At 41.0% G+C, this 18,639-nt stretch overlaps 1 protein-coding gene across 2 annotated transcripts in view; it reads left to right on the top strand.

Moving 5' to 3' along the window:
* Positions 1-18,639, top strand: part of VPS53 (VPS53 subunit of GARP complex) — a 110,584-nt gene that overhangs the window by 9,796 nt on the left and 82,149 nt on the right. The window contains exons 1-4 of one of the 2 annotated variants that reach the window (XM_023731174.1): positions 9,597-9,685; positions 11,450-11,504; positions 14,010-14,125; positions 15,976-16,095. In XM_023731174.1, coding sequence (XP_023586942.1) covers positions 14,097-14,125; positions 15,976-16,095 — 149 coding nt within the window. In that variant the 5' untranslated portion in view covers positions 9,597-9,685; positions 11,450-11,504; positions 14,010-14,096. Of the gene's footprint in view, positions 1-9,596; positions 9,686-11,449; positions 11,505-14,009; positions 14,126-15,975; positions 16,096-18,639 lie in introns of those variants that run through there. The other variant, XM_023731173.1, reaches the window with a different exon arrangement.

Raw genomic sequence — 18,639 nt, 5'->3', positions numbered from 1 at the left:
GATTCATTTTGCAAAGCCAGAGATAGTGCCTTTTTAGTCTGTTTTGGTTTGATGTTCTGTAGTAGTGTGGATTAAAGCTCTAAAATATGTAAGAAGCTTATCATCCTCCCTATAGTATTGAATCGCATGCCAGAATTTCTGATTTCTGTTTACATATTGTAGTGTTTAATCTCTGGACAGAGCTGTGTTCGTCCCTAGGTATTATATGTGATACCCCGAATATGAATGTTAAGGAAAATATATTAATGCTACTCTCATAATGACCCCCAATTTGAAGGCAGATAGTTCTTCTGGAGATATACTTACTGACAAGTAAATTTGACGGTCCAAGTCCTGTCTTTTATAAAGCAGAGGAGGTGAATTGAGGGGGTCTTTTCTCCATCTCTGACCTAATTACTCACCCTTGTCTCCTCATCGTACTTCTGAACTTTTCTTTTCCCAGTCACATGATCCCAGGGACAGATAGCCTGCTATTATTCATATGATAATATCACTTAAGCTAGACCAAGTGCTGCTTTTAATAAGTCAGAAATCTACACTTTTTAAAATTGAATATATGGAGATTCTAACCTTTAGAGATTTCTGGTGACTGGATTACAGTCTTATGGGCACGTTAGCCCAGGACTTAATTTAACCCAAACCAAACCCATTGCTGTCAAGTCAATTTCATTGCATAGCCACCCTACAGTATGACTACCCCATAGGTTTTCAAGGCTGTAAACCTTTATGGAAGCAGACTGCCACATCTTTCTCCGTGGGGTGTTTGGAGGGTTTGAACTGCTGACCTTTTGGTTAGCAGCTGAGCACTTAACCACTGCACTACCAGGGCTCCTTAGGAGTTATTTAGATCTTTAGAATTAAGAACATACCGTTTTAAGGCTAATACGTCTTTCTTGATTGATTCACTATAAGCTAAGACACATTTTGAGTTGCTTTTGCAGAACATAACATTTTGAATTGTTTGTCTTAATGTATAATTCTAATTTTATTGCAGTATAAATATGTTTATGGTGCATTCTGGAGCCCTGGTGGTGCAGTGGTTAAGAGCTCAACTGCTAACCAAAAGATCGACAGTTTGATTCCAGCTGCTCCTTGGAAACTCTGTGGGGCAGCTCTACTCTGTCCTGTAGGGTCGCTATGAGTTGGAGTCGGCTTGATGGCAGCGGGTTTTGAATGGTATATTTTGCAAAATATTGTTGCATGTATTACTTTACTTGATCCCACAAAGGTATGAATTAGGCCATGTAGGTGTTATTCTCCCATTTTACAGATGAAGAAACAGGCTGATAGGTCTGTGACTTACCCAAAGTCACAGTCAGCTAGATAAGAATGGATCCGGATTCTCTGATTTTCAGCAAGCTGCTTGCTTATCCATACCACATTATCTTTTTAAACAGTGACACACATTTAAAAGCAAGGTTGGGAACCACTTTTTTCTACTGTGGAAGCTGAAAAGTTAACTGGTTCACAAGGAATCCAAGAGGTGGAAGTGGCTATGGCCTCATGAACCAGTTGGGTCCCTCTTAGCAGGATGAGATAAGAAACTGGACTGAGATGAGCTCAGGGTGAAAAGAGGAGATGTGAACTGCACAACCATGGTTCTGAAAGTATAGGGACCAGAGAGATCCTGGAGAGAACAAAGGAAATAGGAAGAGAGAAAATCATTTAGGTAAAACCCCAGGGGGCCTTATAGCCTACAGGGCATTTGGTGCAGAAAGTGTCTCTCAAAATCAGCTGAAAGAACATCCACACGTCAACCACAAAAGGATGTTTTCTTCTGAATATAGACCCAAAATGTAACTGAGAGTTACTAAGTGAGTAAAATTAGAAAAACAGTAAGGTATAGAGGATTCCAATGAAGTAAGCAACCTTCAACTTGGCAACAGGGAAGGCGTAGCTATTTGTGGAAAGTAGTCCTTTGCTAAACTTGGGCAAGTTGTTCCTTCAAATGTGCCTGGTTTCCTGAAGTATTGAATTTGTGTACCTTTTATTCAGTAAAGACATCTGAGACTTGTGCTTAAACGTTTCCCCCAACTTTTGCCATTTGGAGTTGTTGCTTTAAATGCACTTATCCTCAAGGGTTACATTTCATCAAAGGAAGCTGTGTGCGAGTGCACTCCCCACTCCTAGCCATTTCAGGCCTAACATATTTTAAGTTATGGATGATCACAGATACAGGCCCAACTTTAACGTGCAAATGTTTAGTCTTGTTTGAGCACTGCTGAATTTGCATCCCAGCCTCATCTTGCGATTTTAACGACTGGCTTATCTCCTAAAGACAATAAAAATGAACTCCGTGGTTCACATTTTCAGGGGATGTGGTTTGCAGAAATCATAAATAAAAGTAACTTACATGGAACAGAGCGTTTTAACAAATCAGATGAGAATTATTCCCTTTGCCCTTTACATTCTTTTGGCTCACAAACTTGGAAAGAAGTCTATGCTTTAAATAAAGCCCTTTTAAACTCAAAGGTTTCTGAATGGACTGTGGAGGAATAGTGTTAACACTGTTGATTCTCATCTGGTATTTGACCAGGGCTGCCAGACCTCGAAGGAGCCTGGTGTATTCTCGGACACAGGGAAGCACGATGCTGTACATATGGGTCCTCCGTGTCTGTGAGATTCCTATAGCCTCTGCTACTGTTCTGCACCATCGTGGGGAATGGGCTACATTGTTACTATTGCTGAGGCTTCTTAAAACTCCTAGTCTGCTCCAGCTGGGAATGCTCTGTTCCCATAGCAGCAGCTCTCAGTTGCCAGAGTGACCAGTAGTATCAAAGGAGGGGACTTTGCAGACAGAGAGACTACTTAGCCCGAGGTGTCTACCTTCGGTGGATGTCGCAATGTCGCAAGGGACGCTGTTTAAGGCTCATCAGATGCCGTAGCTCTCAGCAACATTTCCGCTCTCCTGAGGATTCCCCTGCTTTCCAAATGATGCTGGCCTTCTTTACTCACACCTCTCTATCATTCTGCATCATATAGCTGTTTATATTCTTACACATATTCATTACAAGCTCTTTAAAGACATGCTCCTACTTAGTGATCTTTTTCTTTCAATAGCTAGCACAGTAATAATAGTAGGCACTCACTTTAGTGAAGGAATGAACAAAAGATTTTCAACGTATCATCCCCCTGATCCATGAGCCATTCTTCTAGTATGCCTGCAGATATTGAACTTAACCACCTTACTTATAAAGCTCTAAAAGATGTTCGGCAGCCTTTGACTCTTAGAGGGATAGTCTCTTCTGGGAGATTAGAAATACTATTAATAGTTGTCATTTAGTGAGCCCCTTCTGTGACCTGGGTGCCTTCTATACCCAGTCACTTGGACTGTCTTGGTTACAGAAGACAAAATCCTAGTTCAAACAGGCCTAGGCCAAAGGGGATTTTTTGGGAAGGCTGCTGTTGTATCTTATTTTGAAGGAGGAGTTGAACAGTTAGTCTGTGGGAAGAGTAGTATCACAGTTGGGCTTGTGTAACAGCTGAAGCCAGGACTGGAATAGTGCTCTGTATTTTTCTATGTCCGTGACTCTCTGTGTGTTGGCTTTGTCATCTCTGCCTGCAGGGCAGCCTCCTCCCCTTACTGCGGAACCGTGCTGCTCTCCAATTCACTTTTATATCCTGGGGCTCCCACCACTAGAGAGAGATGAATACTCTTTCCCAATTTTAGTGCTGGAAAAGTACAGGAAAACTCTGATTGGTCCAGCTTGGACCTGTTCTCCTTGGCGAGGAGAAGATGGTTGGAGGAAGATTTCCAAAAGGAAGGAAGAGTACTGAGTGAACAATTCCAAAGGTATTCACTGAAAACCCATATATTCCTTCTTAATAAAAAGTCTTTGAGGTAGATGATATTATTCCTGTTTTAGAAATGATGGAACTGCTTTGTAGAGGTTAAGTGGCTTGACAGAATCACACAGCAAGTAGCAAAGCCAAGACTGGAATCCCTGTCTGCTTGTCAGACACCCTTGCTTTTAACTAATACAGTACACTGCTTTTCCAGACAATAGGAAGGGAACTAACAGACATATGTAAAGTTGGAGAACAGAAATGATAGCAGAACAGTGGAGGAACCTAATTTTCTTCCCAGTAGCCTTGAATAGTAACACCTTATTTTTTCCAAGAAGTACCAGTTCTTCTGAAAACGAACAACCCTTTTCTCCTTCCTACAATGGCAGTAGATGGGATCTCAGTTTAAAATTTCCTAAAGGCTGCCTGTGGACCCACAGGATAAAGGTGATATAATTCTCTGATAGAACAAACTGCAAAATTAGGTGCATCCTAAGAGCTAGAGGGAGTGTTTATTTCTCAAGGCGTTTCCATTAGACCAGATCCCCTCTAGTTATACAGGTGGCAGGAACAGCTCTGTTAAAAAAAAAAAAAGACAAAAGAAGAAAAAAGCAGTCAAGTCTGTGCTGGGTTCCATGCTGCTTAGCTTCTGCTCACGTGATCGAGTGTGGCTTTGGAGGCCTGTCCATCGTCTACTTCAGGAGGCAAGGAAAAGTAAGAGGAACAGTCACAGTTAATGATACAGATGGGGAGATATTGTAATTGACTTTGCTGAGTCTTCTAGGCTAGCGCAGTGGGTTGCTTTGTGTCGCCCAGTTACAGAATTTGAGCTACTAAAGAGGACCACTGCAGGACCCTCCAGTTCAGGCTGTAGCCACGCTCCAGTGCGCAACTCAGAAATTCTGGTGAGGGTAGATTGAAGGCAGATATTTTGGGGCAGTTAGTTCTGTTTTTAATCCACATACAGCTTGGAATGGAAAAGTGGGCACATTTTATTTTAAAGAGTGCCTAGGGACAATGCCAGAATTTTTCTTTCAGCACGTTTTCTGATTAACCAGGTAGTAAAAGTATTTTAACATTTTTAAAAAGTAAAATCTTAACCTTTTCTGTGTAGCCTTTGTTATTCCTTCAACTACAAAAGCCCCTCTGCCTGTTAAATTGATTGGTAGAGGTTAGATATCAGATATTAGGGTGTGTGCTGAGATTGACTTGCATAATGGAGTGAATGCTTCGGGAGAACCTTCTTGACTCTGGAAAATGAATTATATTAAATTTCCTCAGCTTTAGTACATTATTATAATCAGCAAAGTATTCCAGCCTAAAAAAAAACCTGGCAGACACTTTATCCTTAAGACTGTGAAATATAAGATGGTGTGAGTCTTATTTGTTTGCTGGAAGAAAAAAGTGGTACTTTCAGCGCAGACAGTCCTGGTAAAGTGCCAGATTGAGAATAAGAGATAACTAGGGATAGGGACCCTTTCTCTGAGGAGGGATTGAGCAAACTTCTTCAGACCTTAAATCTGAATATATAACTTGGCCTTTTTGCCTTCCTTAGCTGAATGCCTTCTGTCTGAGGGTATTTAGCTATAAGACGGGGGATATAATGAGATGGATTGACATAGTAGCCTCAGCAGTGGGCTCAGACATATCAAAGATCATGGAGACAGCACAGGAGTAGACACCATTTTGTTCTGTTACACATAAGGCCACCATGAGCCAAAGCTGACTTGATGGCAACTAACAACAACAACATAATCACATCAGTATGTCATTGTAACATGACCTGCAGTATCACAGAAATCCATGCAAGTCGTGTTCAAGAAGGCCAGTCCTTGCTGGTGATCGGTGGCCTGCAGATACCTCTGTAGCACTTTTTTATACCATGACCCAGCATTTTTTAGAAGGCTCCAGTTGGTTTAGAATTTACTGAGCCCTTGTAGTGTCTTGGGCATTAGACTCCATATAAGCCAAATAGGTAACAGTTATAGAAAGTGGGGTGCTGTGGTTTTGAGCTGCTGCTTATCATTGTGCCTGAAGTCAGGGAAATGGTGGGTGTCCACCTGCCTCATTTTGAGCAGTAGCATTGCTACCCTTCTGAGAAGTGCCCCCGTGACATTTTCAATCAGTTGACAAGTATTTGTCAAGTTGCAACTATGCACTAGCTTTGTTAAGATGCTGTAGGTAACATGACTATATAATTTATCACCAGGGCTACTTTTGAGAGCGAGAGAGCTATTAATAATTATACTGAGACAGTAGTCATACACTGGGAAGACCAGAACAGATGATTGGCTTTGCTGTAAGGGATACAAGAATGCCATTCATGCCCTTCGTCCACAGTCTAAAGGATGCTTACGGTCCTTTTGTTGTTGTTGTTGTTAGGTGCCATTGAGTCAGTTCTGTCTCATAGTGACCTTAAGTATAACAGAATGAAATGTTGCCAGGTCCTGTGCCATCCTCACAGTCTTGCTCCATCTTGTTGAGGGTCTTTCTCTTCTTTGCTGACCCTCTACTTACCAAGCATGGTATCCTTCTTCAGGGATTGGTCCCTCCTGATAACATGTCCAAAGTAAGTGAGATCATCCTCACTTCCAAGGAGCATTCTGGCTGTGTTTCTTCCAAGGCAGATTTGTTCATTCTTCTGGCATATTCAGTATTCTTCACCACCATAATTCAAAGGCATTAGTTCTTCATTGTCCTTCTTTATTCATTGTCCAGCTTTTGCATGCATATGAGGTGACTGAAAATACCATGACTTGAGTCAGGCACACTTTAGTCCTCAAAGTGACGTTTTTGCTTTTTAACACTTGAAACAGGTCTTTTGTGGCAGATTTGCCTAATGCAATACATCATATGATTTATTGACTGATTGACGCTTCCACGGAGTTTGATTGTTGATCCAAGTAAAATGAAATCTTTGACAACTTTAATATTTTCTCCATTTTCCACGGTGTTGCTTATTCGTCCAGGCGTGAGGATTTTTGTTTACTTTATGTTGAGGTGTAATCCATACTGAGGGCTGTCTCTGATCTTCATCAGTAAGTGCTTCAAGTCGTCTTCACTTTCAGCAAGCAAGGTTGTGTCATCTGCATATCGCAGGTTGTTAATGAGTCTTCCTACAATTCTGATGCTGAGTTCTTCTTCATATAGTCCAGTTTCTTGCATTATTTGCTCAGCATACAGATTGAATAAGTACGGTGAAAGGATACAACCCTGTTAGAGGGCTAATACACACTGAATAATGCTGGAAGATTATTTTAAAAGTCTTTCTCTTCTGTAATTATCCCATTATGTCCTCTTCCTCACTCAAATCAGTTTCTCCCTCTTCTACTCATCATTTCCACGAGAGACATGTTCAAGCGTCTCTCATCTTTAAAAATCCCTTCCTTGACCACACCTATTGCCTCTCTTTTTTTGGCTTATTATAGCAAAAACTTCTTGAAAGAACAGTCTATACTGTGGTCAGCAGACTTTTTCTATTAAGGGCCAGATAGTAAATATTTTAGACTTTGCACACCATAAGTTCTGTTACAACTACTCATCTCTGTCATTGTGTGGTGAAAACAGCCATAGATAGTTTTGTAAATGAGTGAGTGTGGCTGTATTCCAAGAAAACGGTGATTTATAGAAACAGGTGGCAGACTGGATTTGCCTCTGGACCATTGTTTGCATCCCTTCTCCATACTCGCTGTCTCCACTTCATCACCTTATCATTGTCCACTTCCAGCCCCTCAACTCTGCTGGAACTGCTCTTGCCAAGGTCATCAGTGACTTCCCTGGTGTCAGATTCACTGGGATTTCTCCCTCCTAATCTTCCATGAATTTTCACCAACATAAGACATGGTTGCAATCTTCCTCCTCCTTCAAACACTTTTGTTTTGCTTCCCTGACACCACAGTCCTGGTTTTCCTCTCATGTCACTGGTAGTTTTCTCCTGCATCTTTGCTCCCTCATCCTTTTCTTCTAGACTTCTGAACAGTGGAGTGTCGGAGGCTCAGTCTTGGATCATCTTTTCTTTTCTTCTCTCTCTGTACTCTCTCCCTAGGTGACATCTTCCTGCCCTGTAGATTTAAAGATCGTCAATAAACTGATGACTTCTAAATTTAAATCTCTAGTTCTCACCTTTCTTCTAAGCTCTAGACCCATATATCCAATTTAGTATCTCTGCTTGATATCAGATAGGCTGTGTACCTTTAACATATTGAAAATGAAACTCTTGATTTCCATTCCCCCCCCTCCCCGCCCCATCCCTCTACCACCCATGGCAAGAAGCTCCGGAATAAGAAAGGAATCCAAATATCCACGGAAGTGGACAGCCTGGGAAACTCTAGAAGGAGAGGGAGGTATAATCCCTTCCTCTAACAAGGAGAGAATTTCCTGCAGAAGAAGCTAACTTAAGTTTGCTTTTTGGGAATTTTTTTTTTTAAGTGAAAAAAATTAGTTCACAGTCTGGAGGTAGCTCTTATTTTAGGTATAGCTGAATGCAGAAGTTCAAATAATTCTGTCCGAATTTTGTCATTCTTCCTTCATCTGTGTTTCGCTCTCCTCTGTTTCCGCATTCTTCCTAGGGAGACGTGAAGAATGTGGAGATAAAGATGGCCACACACAGCTCTAGGGTTACATTGGCCTTAACATTACATTTATAAAGGGCTTGGAGTCTCTGGGTGGTGCCAACGGTTACCACTTGGCTGCTAACCCAAAGGTTGGAGGTTTTAATCCACACAGAGGTATCTTGGAAGAAAGACCTGGCAGTCTACTTCAGAAAAAATCAGTCATTGAAAACCCTATAGAGCACAGTTCTACTCTAACATACACAGGGTTGCCATGAGTCGGAATCGACTCGATGGCAACCGGTAAGGCCCATTTAAGACAAAAACCCAAACCAAACCTGTAGAGCTGCCCCATAGGGTTTCTAAGGCTGTAAATCTTTACAGAGGCAGACTGCTACATCTTTTTTCCATGGAGTGGCTGGTGGGTTCAAACCACCAACCTTTTGTTAGCAGCTGAGCGCTTAACCACTGCACCCCCAGGGCTTCTTCATTTAGGACAAGCCACTCTTAAATCCAAAGTAAATAAAGTGCTTTGGTTGAAACGAAGTATGAGTTCTTCTCTTGGTGTCTGCTGCATCTTTTATAAGTACGTATGTTCTGTATGTGTGGCTTTATGCCCTCACAACTCCCATATTGTTTCTTCCCCTACTCACAGAAGCTGCTGTGGGTTTTAATACATCTGATGTGCAGTATCCATCTTTGTAGGTTTTTATTTCAGTGGGAACATTTGGCTCACCATTAGCTTTAAGTGTGCCTTTCAAACTTCATTTCATTGGTTTCCAAATGGGGTACTACAGACGTCTTTGAGGTTTGCCAAAATTCTGGAGTACCCATACACAGTCCTGAATTTTTTGGAAGGCACAATCATCTGGGACTTCCAAAATACAGAGCTCCCCACCTCCAACTGAGAGCCATCTCTGTCTGTCTACAGACTTTGACTGCACATGCAAGCACGCACGCGCCCGGACATGCATGCTTTGTTTGTCTGTCATCAGTAACGTGTAGCAATCACTGAGATAGAGGGAAATGGTTTCATTTTCAAATTAAAATTTTATGATGCTGATTGGTAAGAGTCCTGAGTATTTGCCTGTATCCAAATGCTGGACTCTAGCTGTGTCTCCTGCTTTGTTGAATAAAATGTCAACGTAAGTACAGTGACTCAAGAGAGCTTTGTGGTAATTTTGAGTCTGGAATTGATTATAGTGTAACGACTGTGCTGTTTTGCATTGCTTCTTGTTTTTCGTTTATTTTTCTTACTCTAGGCACTTGAAGAGGCCCAGAAAGCGATTCAGCAGCTCTTCGGCAAAATCAAAGATATCAAAGACAAAGCAGAAAAATCAGAGCAAATGGTGAGTTGAGATTTCTAACCTTTTTTGCCTTGAAGAGGAAGTTCGCCTCTCGTCCAGTCATACTGATGAATGGGCTTTTTTGCCCACTTCCTGTCAACCACAGTCTTCCCACATCTCAACAGTAAGCCTCTGGTGAATGCATTCCAGATCAATTTGAGAGGGGTTACTAGACACGCAGTGACTCACCATCCCCTGCTGCCCTACATTTGCAGGCCTCTTTTTAAATAGGAAAAGTTTCCTTTTCCTCCTTTTCCAAAAATAGTGTCCTAGTCATTTTGGATTTCTTTCTCTAGCTTTTGTTTATATCACATATTTCTCATTTGAGATTTACACTCTGTAAATTGGTATCACATTAAAACTGGTACTGAATCTGGGAGGTGGATGTATCCTGCCCGGGGTACATGCTTATGGTTTTGATTAACTTCTCCAGCTCCACCCTCAGAAGACCCCGCCGCTGACCAAGAATTTAGCATCCACCCACTCCCGGTCTGTGGCAGCCACTGTGAAGTGCTAGACATTGGATCCCGGGTTCAAATTCTGACTGAGAAACGTAATGTCTCTGAATTCCAGTTTCTTCAACTGTAAAATAAGGATAATGACATCTCCCTCACAGGGAGCACCAAGCATAGTACTAGGCTTATGTTAGTAGCTCAGTAAATGGAAGTCATTACCATTATTATTAATGTCAGTATTTTTTTTCTACTTTTTTTTTGGTAAAACAAACTCCCAAACCCTTACAGGCTGCTCTCCCTACATCTTATAATCCACTCCAGGAACAGATTCGAGATCACATTTCCATGTATCCTTCAGTTCTCTTCATTGGCCATATGGCAAGATAGGACAGGATATGGGGTGTGGGGTGAGGGGGCCAGACGTTCAGCAGATTGTTTCCGCTTTGGGTTTGGGAGGGGGAGTGTTTGAAAAGCACGACCTCCAAAGTCAGTATGCCTGGGTTCAGATCCCAGTCCCTCTGCTTACTAACTGGGTGACCTTAAGCAAGTTATTTAATCTGTCTGTGCCTTAGTTTCCTCAATGTAGAATGGAGGTAACAGTCATATCTACATCATAGAGTTGTAAGGATTAGATGAGATCATTCAGGGCACACAGTTAGGTACTGAGTAAGTATTGGTTGTTGCTGTTTTTATCGTTAGTTCTTCCTACTCCCACTCCCAAGCGGGCGGTGTTAAGTTCCCTAACTAACCAAGGGGCCAAAGAAAGAGAACTCTTACATCACAGGAATAAAAATCAACATATGTGCTTCACCCCAGAATTAAATAGCATTGAGAGGAGCTTGTATGTGATCAGAGAGTGATTTGGATTTGTGTTGTCTTTCCCCAAAGGTGCACTGCACTCCGCACCATCCTGGGGACTGTTGAAGTGTGATTATCAGGTGACACTCTCAAATGTGTCTTTTGCTAGAGCTTATTGTATTCAGATTTCTTACGCATCGATATCCTTATGATTCTAATTTGCTATTCTGGACTATGCTCCTTGTTCCAGCTGAGGGTGGGATACAGTGACTTAGTCTGAGTACGCTGCCTCTATAGTTATTAGATGTCTTGTTTTAAAGCAATTTGCTTTCCTGGACAAGTGCTAAAGGGAAGACGAGGGGGAGTGAGGAGAGAACCGATATCTGTTTAGTTCTTTTAATGTGCCAAGCACTCTGGTAATCCCTTTATACAAGCAATCTAACTTAACCTTCACAGCAGTCTTATGAACTAGGTATTATTATCATTCTTATTTTTATGATTACCCATTTTATAGATGAGGAAACTGAGACTCACGTAGGCTAAGCAGCTTGTTCTAGGACACGGAATTGGTAAGTGGTAGAACTGGATTCATCCCCAGGTCTGTTTGATTCCAAACCTACCATATCATGCTCTGTCTTTTTTTGGTTGCCCATGAAATTAAGATAAATTAACTACAGATACTCTGTTTTGCAAGGAGCCTTTGTGGCACAGTGGTTAAACACTTAACTGCTAACCAAAATGTTGGTGGTTTGAACCCACCAGCTGCTCCGTGGGAGAAAAATGTAGCAGTCTGCTTCCATAAAGATTACAGCCTAGGAGACTCTGTAGGGCAGTTCTACTCTGTCCTGTAGAGTGGCTGTGAATCAGAATCGACTTGACAGCAGTGGGTTATGGGATTCTGTTTTGCAGAATGATCTCTTGTGAATTTGACCTGAGCACCCTTTGTGTGACCTACCATTAAGGGTTTTGTTTCGGGAATAATAAGTAGTTCAGTTTGTCTAGAGAAGCATAGGGTATGTGATGAGGAGTCATGGGAGATACTGGGAATGAGGAGACCAGTCAGCTCTGGTATGAGGCAGTGAGGGCCTGCACAGGGACTAGAAAGGAGGGGACAAATGCTTGAGATGACACGAAGGAAGGACACACAGGATTTTCATGACTGATGGTGAAGAGAATGAGAAGAGCCATAGATGACTGTGGCTTTTAGCACAGTGTTTAAAAGCCTCTGATTTTCAGACTGAAGCTAAGGAAGCCAGAAAGAGGCATAGAGACTTTACTGTAGGAAAGAGAATGATGATTTCACTGTTGAAAAGTGAGTGATCAGATTATAGGGCCAAACTCCTATATCTAGTTTGTTATACCACTCTTCATCTTTTTTGCCCCAAAGCTACTTATTTAGTAAAAGGGTGGTGAGTTCTTAACTTTTTGTTGTTATTGCAGTGGGAGTAGAGGTGGTTTGATGGCTGAGAGTTATAGGTGGAAGGCAGGCTTGATGGGGAAGCCCCTTGAAAGAGGCTTTTTACTGCTAAGATCCAGGTCAACCTTCCAGGCTTGTGAGTGTGGAATTGAGTTGTGCAGTCATAATCTTTCTTTTTGAGTTTACACAGTGTGATCAAACTCTAAAAAATCAGGTCATGTGAACCTTCCGTTTTCAGTGGAAGCAATATCTATCCAGTGAATAGAATGTATGCGCCTGATATTTAGGATACTCCTTTTCAGGTATCAAACAACCTGGGAAACCAAACCACTGTTCAGAAAGTTTCTTAGTCAACATGGACTCAGATAATTTAGTAGAATGTTTCTCCTAGGTTGTAGTAAAGTTGGAGAATTTTTCCTGCTTCACAGTTTATTTATTTATTTGTTTTATTGTGGTAAAATATGTATAGCAAACTTTTGCCATTTCAACTATTTTTGGGTGTATAATTCAGTAACATTAATTACATTTTCCATATTGTGCAACCATCAGCACTATCTGTTTTTTAATTTTTTCATCACCTTTAACAGAAACTCAGTGCCCCTCAAGCAATAACTCCCTCTTTCCCCTCCCATCCACCTCTGGTAACTACTAATAAACTTCGGTCCCTATATATTTGCCTAGTCTAGATATTTACTATTAGTGGGATCATATAATATTTATCCTTTTGTGTCTGGCTCATTTCACTTAGCATAATGTTTTCAAGGTTCATCCATATTGTAGCATGTATTAGAACTTCATTCCTTTTTATGGCTGAATAATATTCCATTACCACATTTTGTTTATCGATTCATCTGTTGATAGACACTTGGGTTGTAGCTACCTTTTGGCTCTTGTGAATAATGCTGCAGTGAACAGTAGTGTACAAGTATCTGTTTGAGTTCCTGCTTTCAATTCTTTTGGGTATATACCTAGGAGTGAAATTATCGGGTCCTAGTCTACTAATATTCCCAGATACAGAGTTTCTCTCTCTGGGACCCACTGGATCAACACCGTCAGAATTTTTTTTCTCAGATCACCTTTTCACTCCCTGAAGATTGCTCCTTTCCTCTCGTGACGTTGCTTGTTAAGCTTGTGCGGCACTGGTTACATTTTAGTCTTCTTGAGATTTGAAAGTCTTTTCTTTGCTGGAGACCTGGACAGTAAACCCTAGTCGCATTAATAAAGACCATCTCAATAGAAATTGCTGACTAATGCTATCTATTTTGTACCAAGTCTTGTAGCTCCAATTTCAGAAGACATACTTTTCTGGCCTTGTTCAAAAAAAATGCCCTGTACTTGGGTTCTGTAGTCTATATGCTGCGATAATAAATTGCTATTTGGATCACTCTGTTCAGATGAAAAATAAAGTTCATTTCATTCTCACAACTGAGGATTTTATAACTCTGGGTAAAGTCTTTTGAAGAAATATCAAATTGAATTTGCATGGACTGGCTGGAAATTATTTTGATTTTGTTTTGAGAATGTCTGTGTTTTCTTCAAGGATTAGCCTGGGGTTTTATCCTTGTTTCACTTGCATTGTTTTCTTGTGGCACTACTTGCAGATGGTTTTACATCTTTCTTACCTTCCTCTTCTCTTCTGTGGTTTTTCAATATTTAGGTTAAAGAAATCACCCGCGATATTAAGCAGTTAGATCATGCCAAACGGCATCTGACCACCTCGATCACAACGCTGAACCACCTGCACATGTTGGCAGGTGGCGTCGATTCCCTTGAGTAAGCAATGTAAACTTTCTTTGTTTGGTTCCAGGAAATGTGTCACAGAAGGAAAATGGCATTGTGAGTTTATTTGTTTCTTGACCAGGGAAGTCTTGCCATCTGCCCCATTTTCTGCCAATCTGCCTCAAGTGTTCAATCACCATTTTTACTTCGTGTCTCGTGGTGTTCAAACACGTAACAAAGACCTGAATCTTTGAAGTGAGATGAAACTGAGTCTAAAGGGGACCCAAAAAGTATATGGAGGATGACTCCCAGGATATGGGTAATTTATAGTGCTGGATCGATGCCATTAAGACAGACAGGGTGATTCAGGCCGTAATCACTCCCCGTGGCCTATGCCTGGCGAGTTTTCCTGTATGTATTGGGCTGAGTTACACTGTCATCGAATGTACCATATGGAAATGGATCTTTGGTTTATCATTCAACCAACTTTTTCAAAGACATAACTTCCTATTTGACTTGTAGAGGAACTATAGTGAATGACACATGGGAACGTTAGAAATGCTATTAAAAGGACAAGAGAGTTACTTACCATGAAGAAGCAATCCAAAAGCCTGACATTGCAGTTCACTTGTGTGGTCTGTCTCAAGCTGAGAATTCCCTGTGCCCCAGCCTCACTGTAATTCCATGTGTGGACAGAGCGATAGCATCTTCACAGAGACTTAAATACATATCCAAAGCCTGGGGAGGGGGGAACCTTGAAGGAAAGAAGAGGTGTGGCCAGATTCATTCCTGATCTCTCCCAGGCCTGTCATGAGCCTCAGGGGATCTCTGGTCCAGTCGTATGGGACTACTGATCAGTGAGATCAGCAGGCCAGTGGGAGACCAGAAGGGCAGTTTCCTTTGACCCTTCCCCCAGATGCTCACTGCTTTCACCGAACCGTCACACCAAGCAGTGGTTGGAACATAGCACCTCGGCTTGCACTTGATCCTGTCTTTTTAAATGCCTCTTAAGGGAAGTCATAAATTATACATTAACTTTAAAAGCCCAACCCTAATGAAAAGTTTAGATCTAATACTTCGTACTTCCTTGCTGTGTGTAACTGTTGATTTTATCAGCATCCTTTTATTTAAGCTTCATTAACCTTAGCTGTAGGGAAAGCAGACATCTCTGACCCAGAGTTGCATAATCTGCAGATCTGGGTTAACATATAAATGTGTAGAAATGCCCTTTGCTGTGCTCTAGGAAAATGTGCTTGATTTGACTATAATCTTCAGATAGTAACATCCCTATCCCTGTTCTCTGTCAAAAGCCTACAAATTCTGTATTGTTGTTGTTGTGTGTGCAGTCAAGTCAATTCTGACTCACAGTGACCCTAAATGACAGAGTAGAACTGCCCTGTAGGGTTTCCTAGACTGTAATCTTTATGAGAGTAAATTGCCAAATCTTTTCTCCCACAGAGCAGGTGGTGGGTTCGAACTGCCAACTTTTCGATTAGCAGCCAAGCACTTAACTGTTGTACCACCAGGGCATCCAGTTCTCTATGACCCAACCCAAATGCCAAATCCATAGTCTTTCTAGATTTCCCTCCCCACCCATTGAGAATCCACCATTCTCTCATTCTTTTGAATCCTCCATAGCACATAACTTGTACTTCTATTAAGAATTTAGTTTATCTTTAGTTTTAGATGTGTACTTGACTATCTCCCTTACTAAACAATGTCACTTTGAGAGTTTGGACCCTATCTTTTTCCTACCCCAGTGCCCAACACCATACATAGTCAGTGCTCAGTAAATGCTTAGTAAATTGAGTGGGTGTCTATTTCAGAGCTCAGAGTAGGTGGTTAATCAGTATTCTGTGTCCTTAGTGCTTTTCTAGAGTTCTCAACTCCTTATCTCCTTGCAGGGCCATGACCAGACGAAGGCAGTATGGAGAAGTTGCTAACCTCCTTCAGGGTGTGATGAACGTTCTGGAGCACTTCCACAAGTATATGGGGATTCCACAGATCCGGCAGCTTTCTGAAAGGTAAAATGTCACTACAGAAAATGATTTCCCCATGAGAAGAAATGGTGTTAGAAACTGCTTGAACACCGAACTTAGTATATTCACTACAGGATCTTATCATAAGAAGGAAGCTTAAATGTTATCTGATCTAACTCTGTCTGATGCACGTGTGCCCTCTTCAATACCCCTTACCAACGCTACCTGTGTCTTTAATGCTACCTATGGTTAGATAGTTTCCTGGTATCATTGGAATGGCAGCTGGTGAGTGGTACATATGGACAACCCTCAGTTGTCCACATTTGTGAGGGAAACTGTTCCAGTTACATATTTTTGCATAACAAACCACCATAAAACTTAATGGCTTACAACAGCAATTATTTTGCTGGAGCAGTTGGGCTGGGCTCAGGGGAACAGCTTGTCTCTCTCCATGCAGTGTCAGCTGGGTGGCTTAAGAGGGACTGGAGGGTTCATTTTCAAGATAGCTGGCTCTCACAGCTGCTGGTGAGTTAGTGCTCACTGTCAGCTGGGAGCTCCCTGGGGCTGTGGGCTGGGATCCTTGGTTGTTCTCCGTGGTCTGCCTGGGCTTCCTCATGGTAAGGGGCCTGGGTTCCAAGAATGAGCATCTCAGGACAACCAAGCCTTGGAAGTCACATAGTGTTACTTCTGTTGTAGTCACAAGGCTGCCAAGATTCAAGGGGAGGGAACACAGAGCCTCCCACCCCTCAATGGGAGGAATGTCAAAGTCACATTGGTAAACAGAGCATGTGGGATGGGAGATATTGTTGTGGCAATCTTTGAAAAATATAGTCTATCATGAGAACTTCATATGTGGCAAAATGATGACTTGCCCTCTCTAACCTTGTTATGTGCATTTAAATTTTAATAGCTACTGCCCATTTGCCCTCCAAAAAGGTTTTTATTTATTTGTAGTGCCATCTGCATAGTATACGAATACCTATTTTCCCATATCCACAACAAGACTTGATATTGTCAGGTTTTTTTTTTTTCATTTTTATCGATCTAATGGATGAAAAGTGGTCTCTAATTGCTTTAATTTTCATTTCCTGATAACTAGTGACATTAGTATCTTTTCATCTTTTCGTTTGATTGTTGACCATTTGCATTTCCCCTGTGAAGTACCTGTTTATATCCTTTGGTTATGTGTTAATTTACCTGTTTCTTAATGATTTGTAGGAGTTCTCTTTGTATTCTGGGTATTACTCCTTTATCAGGTCTGATAAAACTTGCTCGTAAAATCATCTGGGTGTGGTACCTATTTTAGAAGCAAATCTTTGACTCTCCTTTCAGTTTCTTCTGTGGTAATGAGTCTCTTCAGGTTTTCTACTCCTTTTGAGGCAGTTTGGGAATTTATATATATATTTTGAAATCATCCCTGCTGTCTAGGTTTTCAGATGTTTTGATGTAAAGTTGTATGTGACACTCCCTTTAATTTTTAAATCTTACCTACAGCTATAGTTTTATTCCCATTTTTATTCTAATGTTGTTTATTTATGTTCTCTCTCTGTCTCAGATTTGGCAGAAGGTGGTTAGATTTATTGGTCTTCTCAAAGATTGACCAACTGTATGTGACTGTTGTTTTCTCTTTCATTAATTTCTGCTTGTATCTTAATTAATTCATTCCTTATGTTTTCTTTAGGTTTATTTTAGTATTTTCCCCCAAGCATCCTAATATGAAAATTTAGTTTATTTTTTTTTCAATCATTTCAGTTCATTTAAGACTACAGATTCTCTTCTTAATAAAGCCTTGTCTATATTCTACTGATTTTGAAATTTAGTCCTTTTAAGGTTGTATATTTCAAAATAATTTATCGTTCTTGTTTTTTTTTTTTTTAATTTTAACCTAAGAATTTTTTTTTACAAGTTTGTTTCTTAAATTTCTGTGTGTTCCTATTTATTTATTTGTTTATTTATTGGCCCTTTTTTTTCTTTCCTATCCTTTTTTTGTTTGTTTATTTATTGTGCTTTAGATGAAGGTTTACACAGCAAATTAGTTTCTCATTAAACAATTAATGTACATATTGTTTTGTGACATTGGTTGCCAACCCTGTGACGTGTCAACACTCTCCCCATCTTGACCTTGGGTTCCCCATTTCCATTCGTTCAGCTTTCCTGTCCCCTTCTGCCTTCTTGTCCCTGCCGCTGGGCTGGTGTGCGCATTTAGTCTCATATACATGTTGAGCTACATGTATTATTGTTTGTTTTATGGGCCTGTCTGATCTTTGGCTGAAGGGTGAACCTCAGGAGTGACTTCAGTACTGAGTTAAAAGGGTGTCTAGGGGCCATACTCTTGGGGTTTCTCCAGTCTCTGTCAGACCAGTTAGTATGGTCTTTTTTTTGTGAGTTAGAATTTTGTTCTACATTTTTCTTCAGCTCTGTGTGGGACCCTCTATTGTGATCCCTGTCAGAGCAGTCGATGGTGGTAGCCAGGCACTATCTAGTTGTGCCCAACTCAGTCTGGTGGAGGCTGTGGTAGTTGTGGTCCATTAGTCCTTTGGACTAATCTTTCCCTTGTGTCTTTGGTTTTCTTCATTCTCCCTTGCTTCA

This window comes from Trichechus manatus, unplaced genomic scaffold (assembly GCF_000243295.1).
Source record: "Trichechus manatus latirostris isolate Lorelei unplaced genomic scaffold, TriManLat1.0 scaffold00040, whole genome shotgun sequence".
NCBI classification, from domain to species: Eukaryota; Metazoa; Chordata; class Mammalia; order Sirenia; family Trichechidae; genus Trichechus; species Trichechus manatus.
Note: the sequence above shows the minus strand (reverse complement) of the source record. Positions and strands in the feature narration are given on the sequence as shown.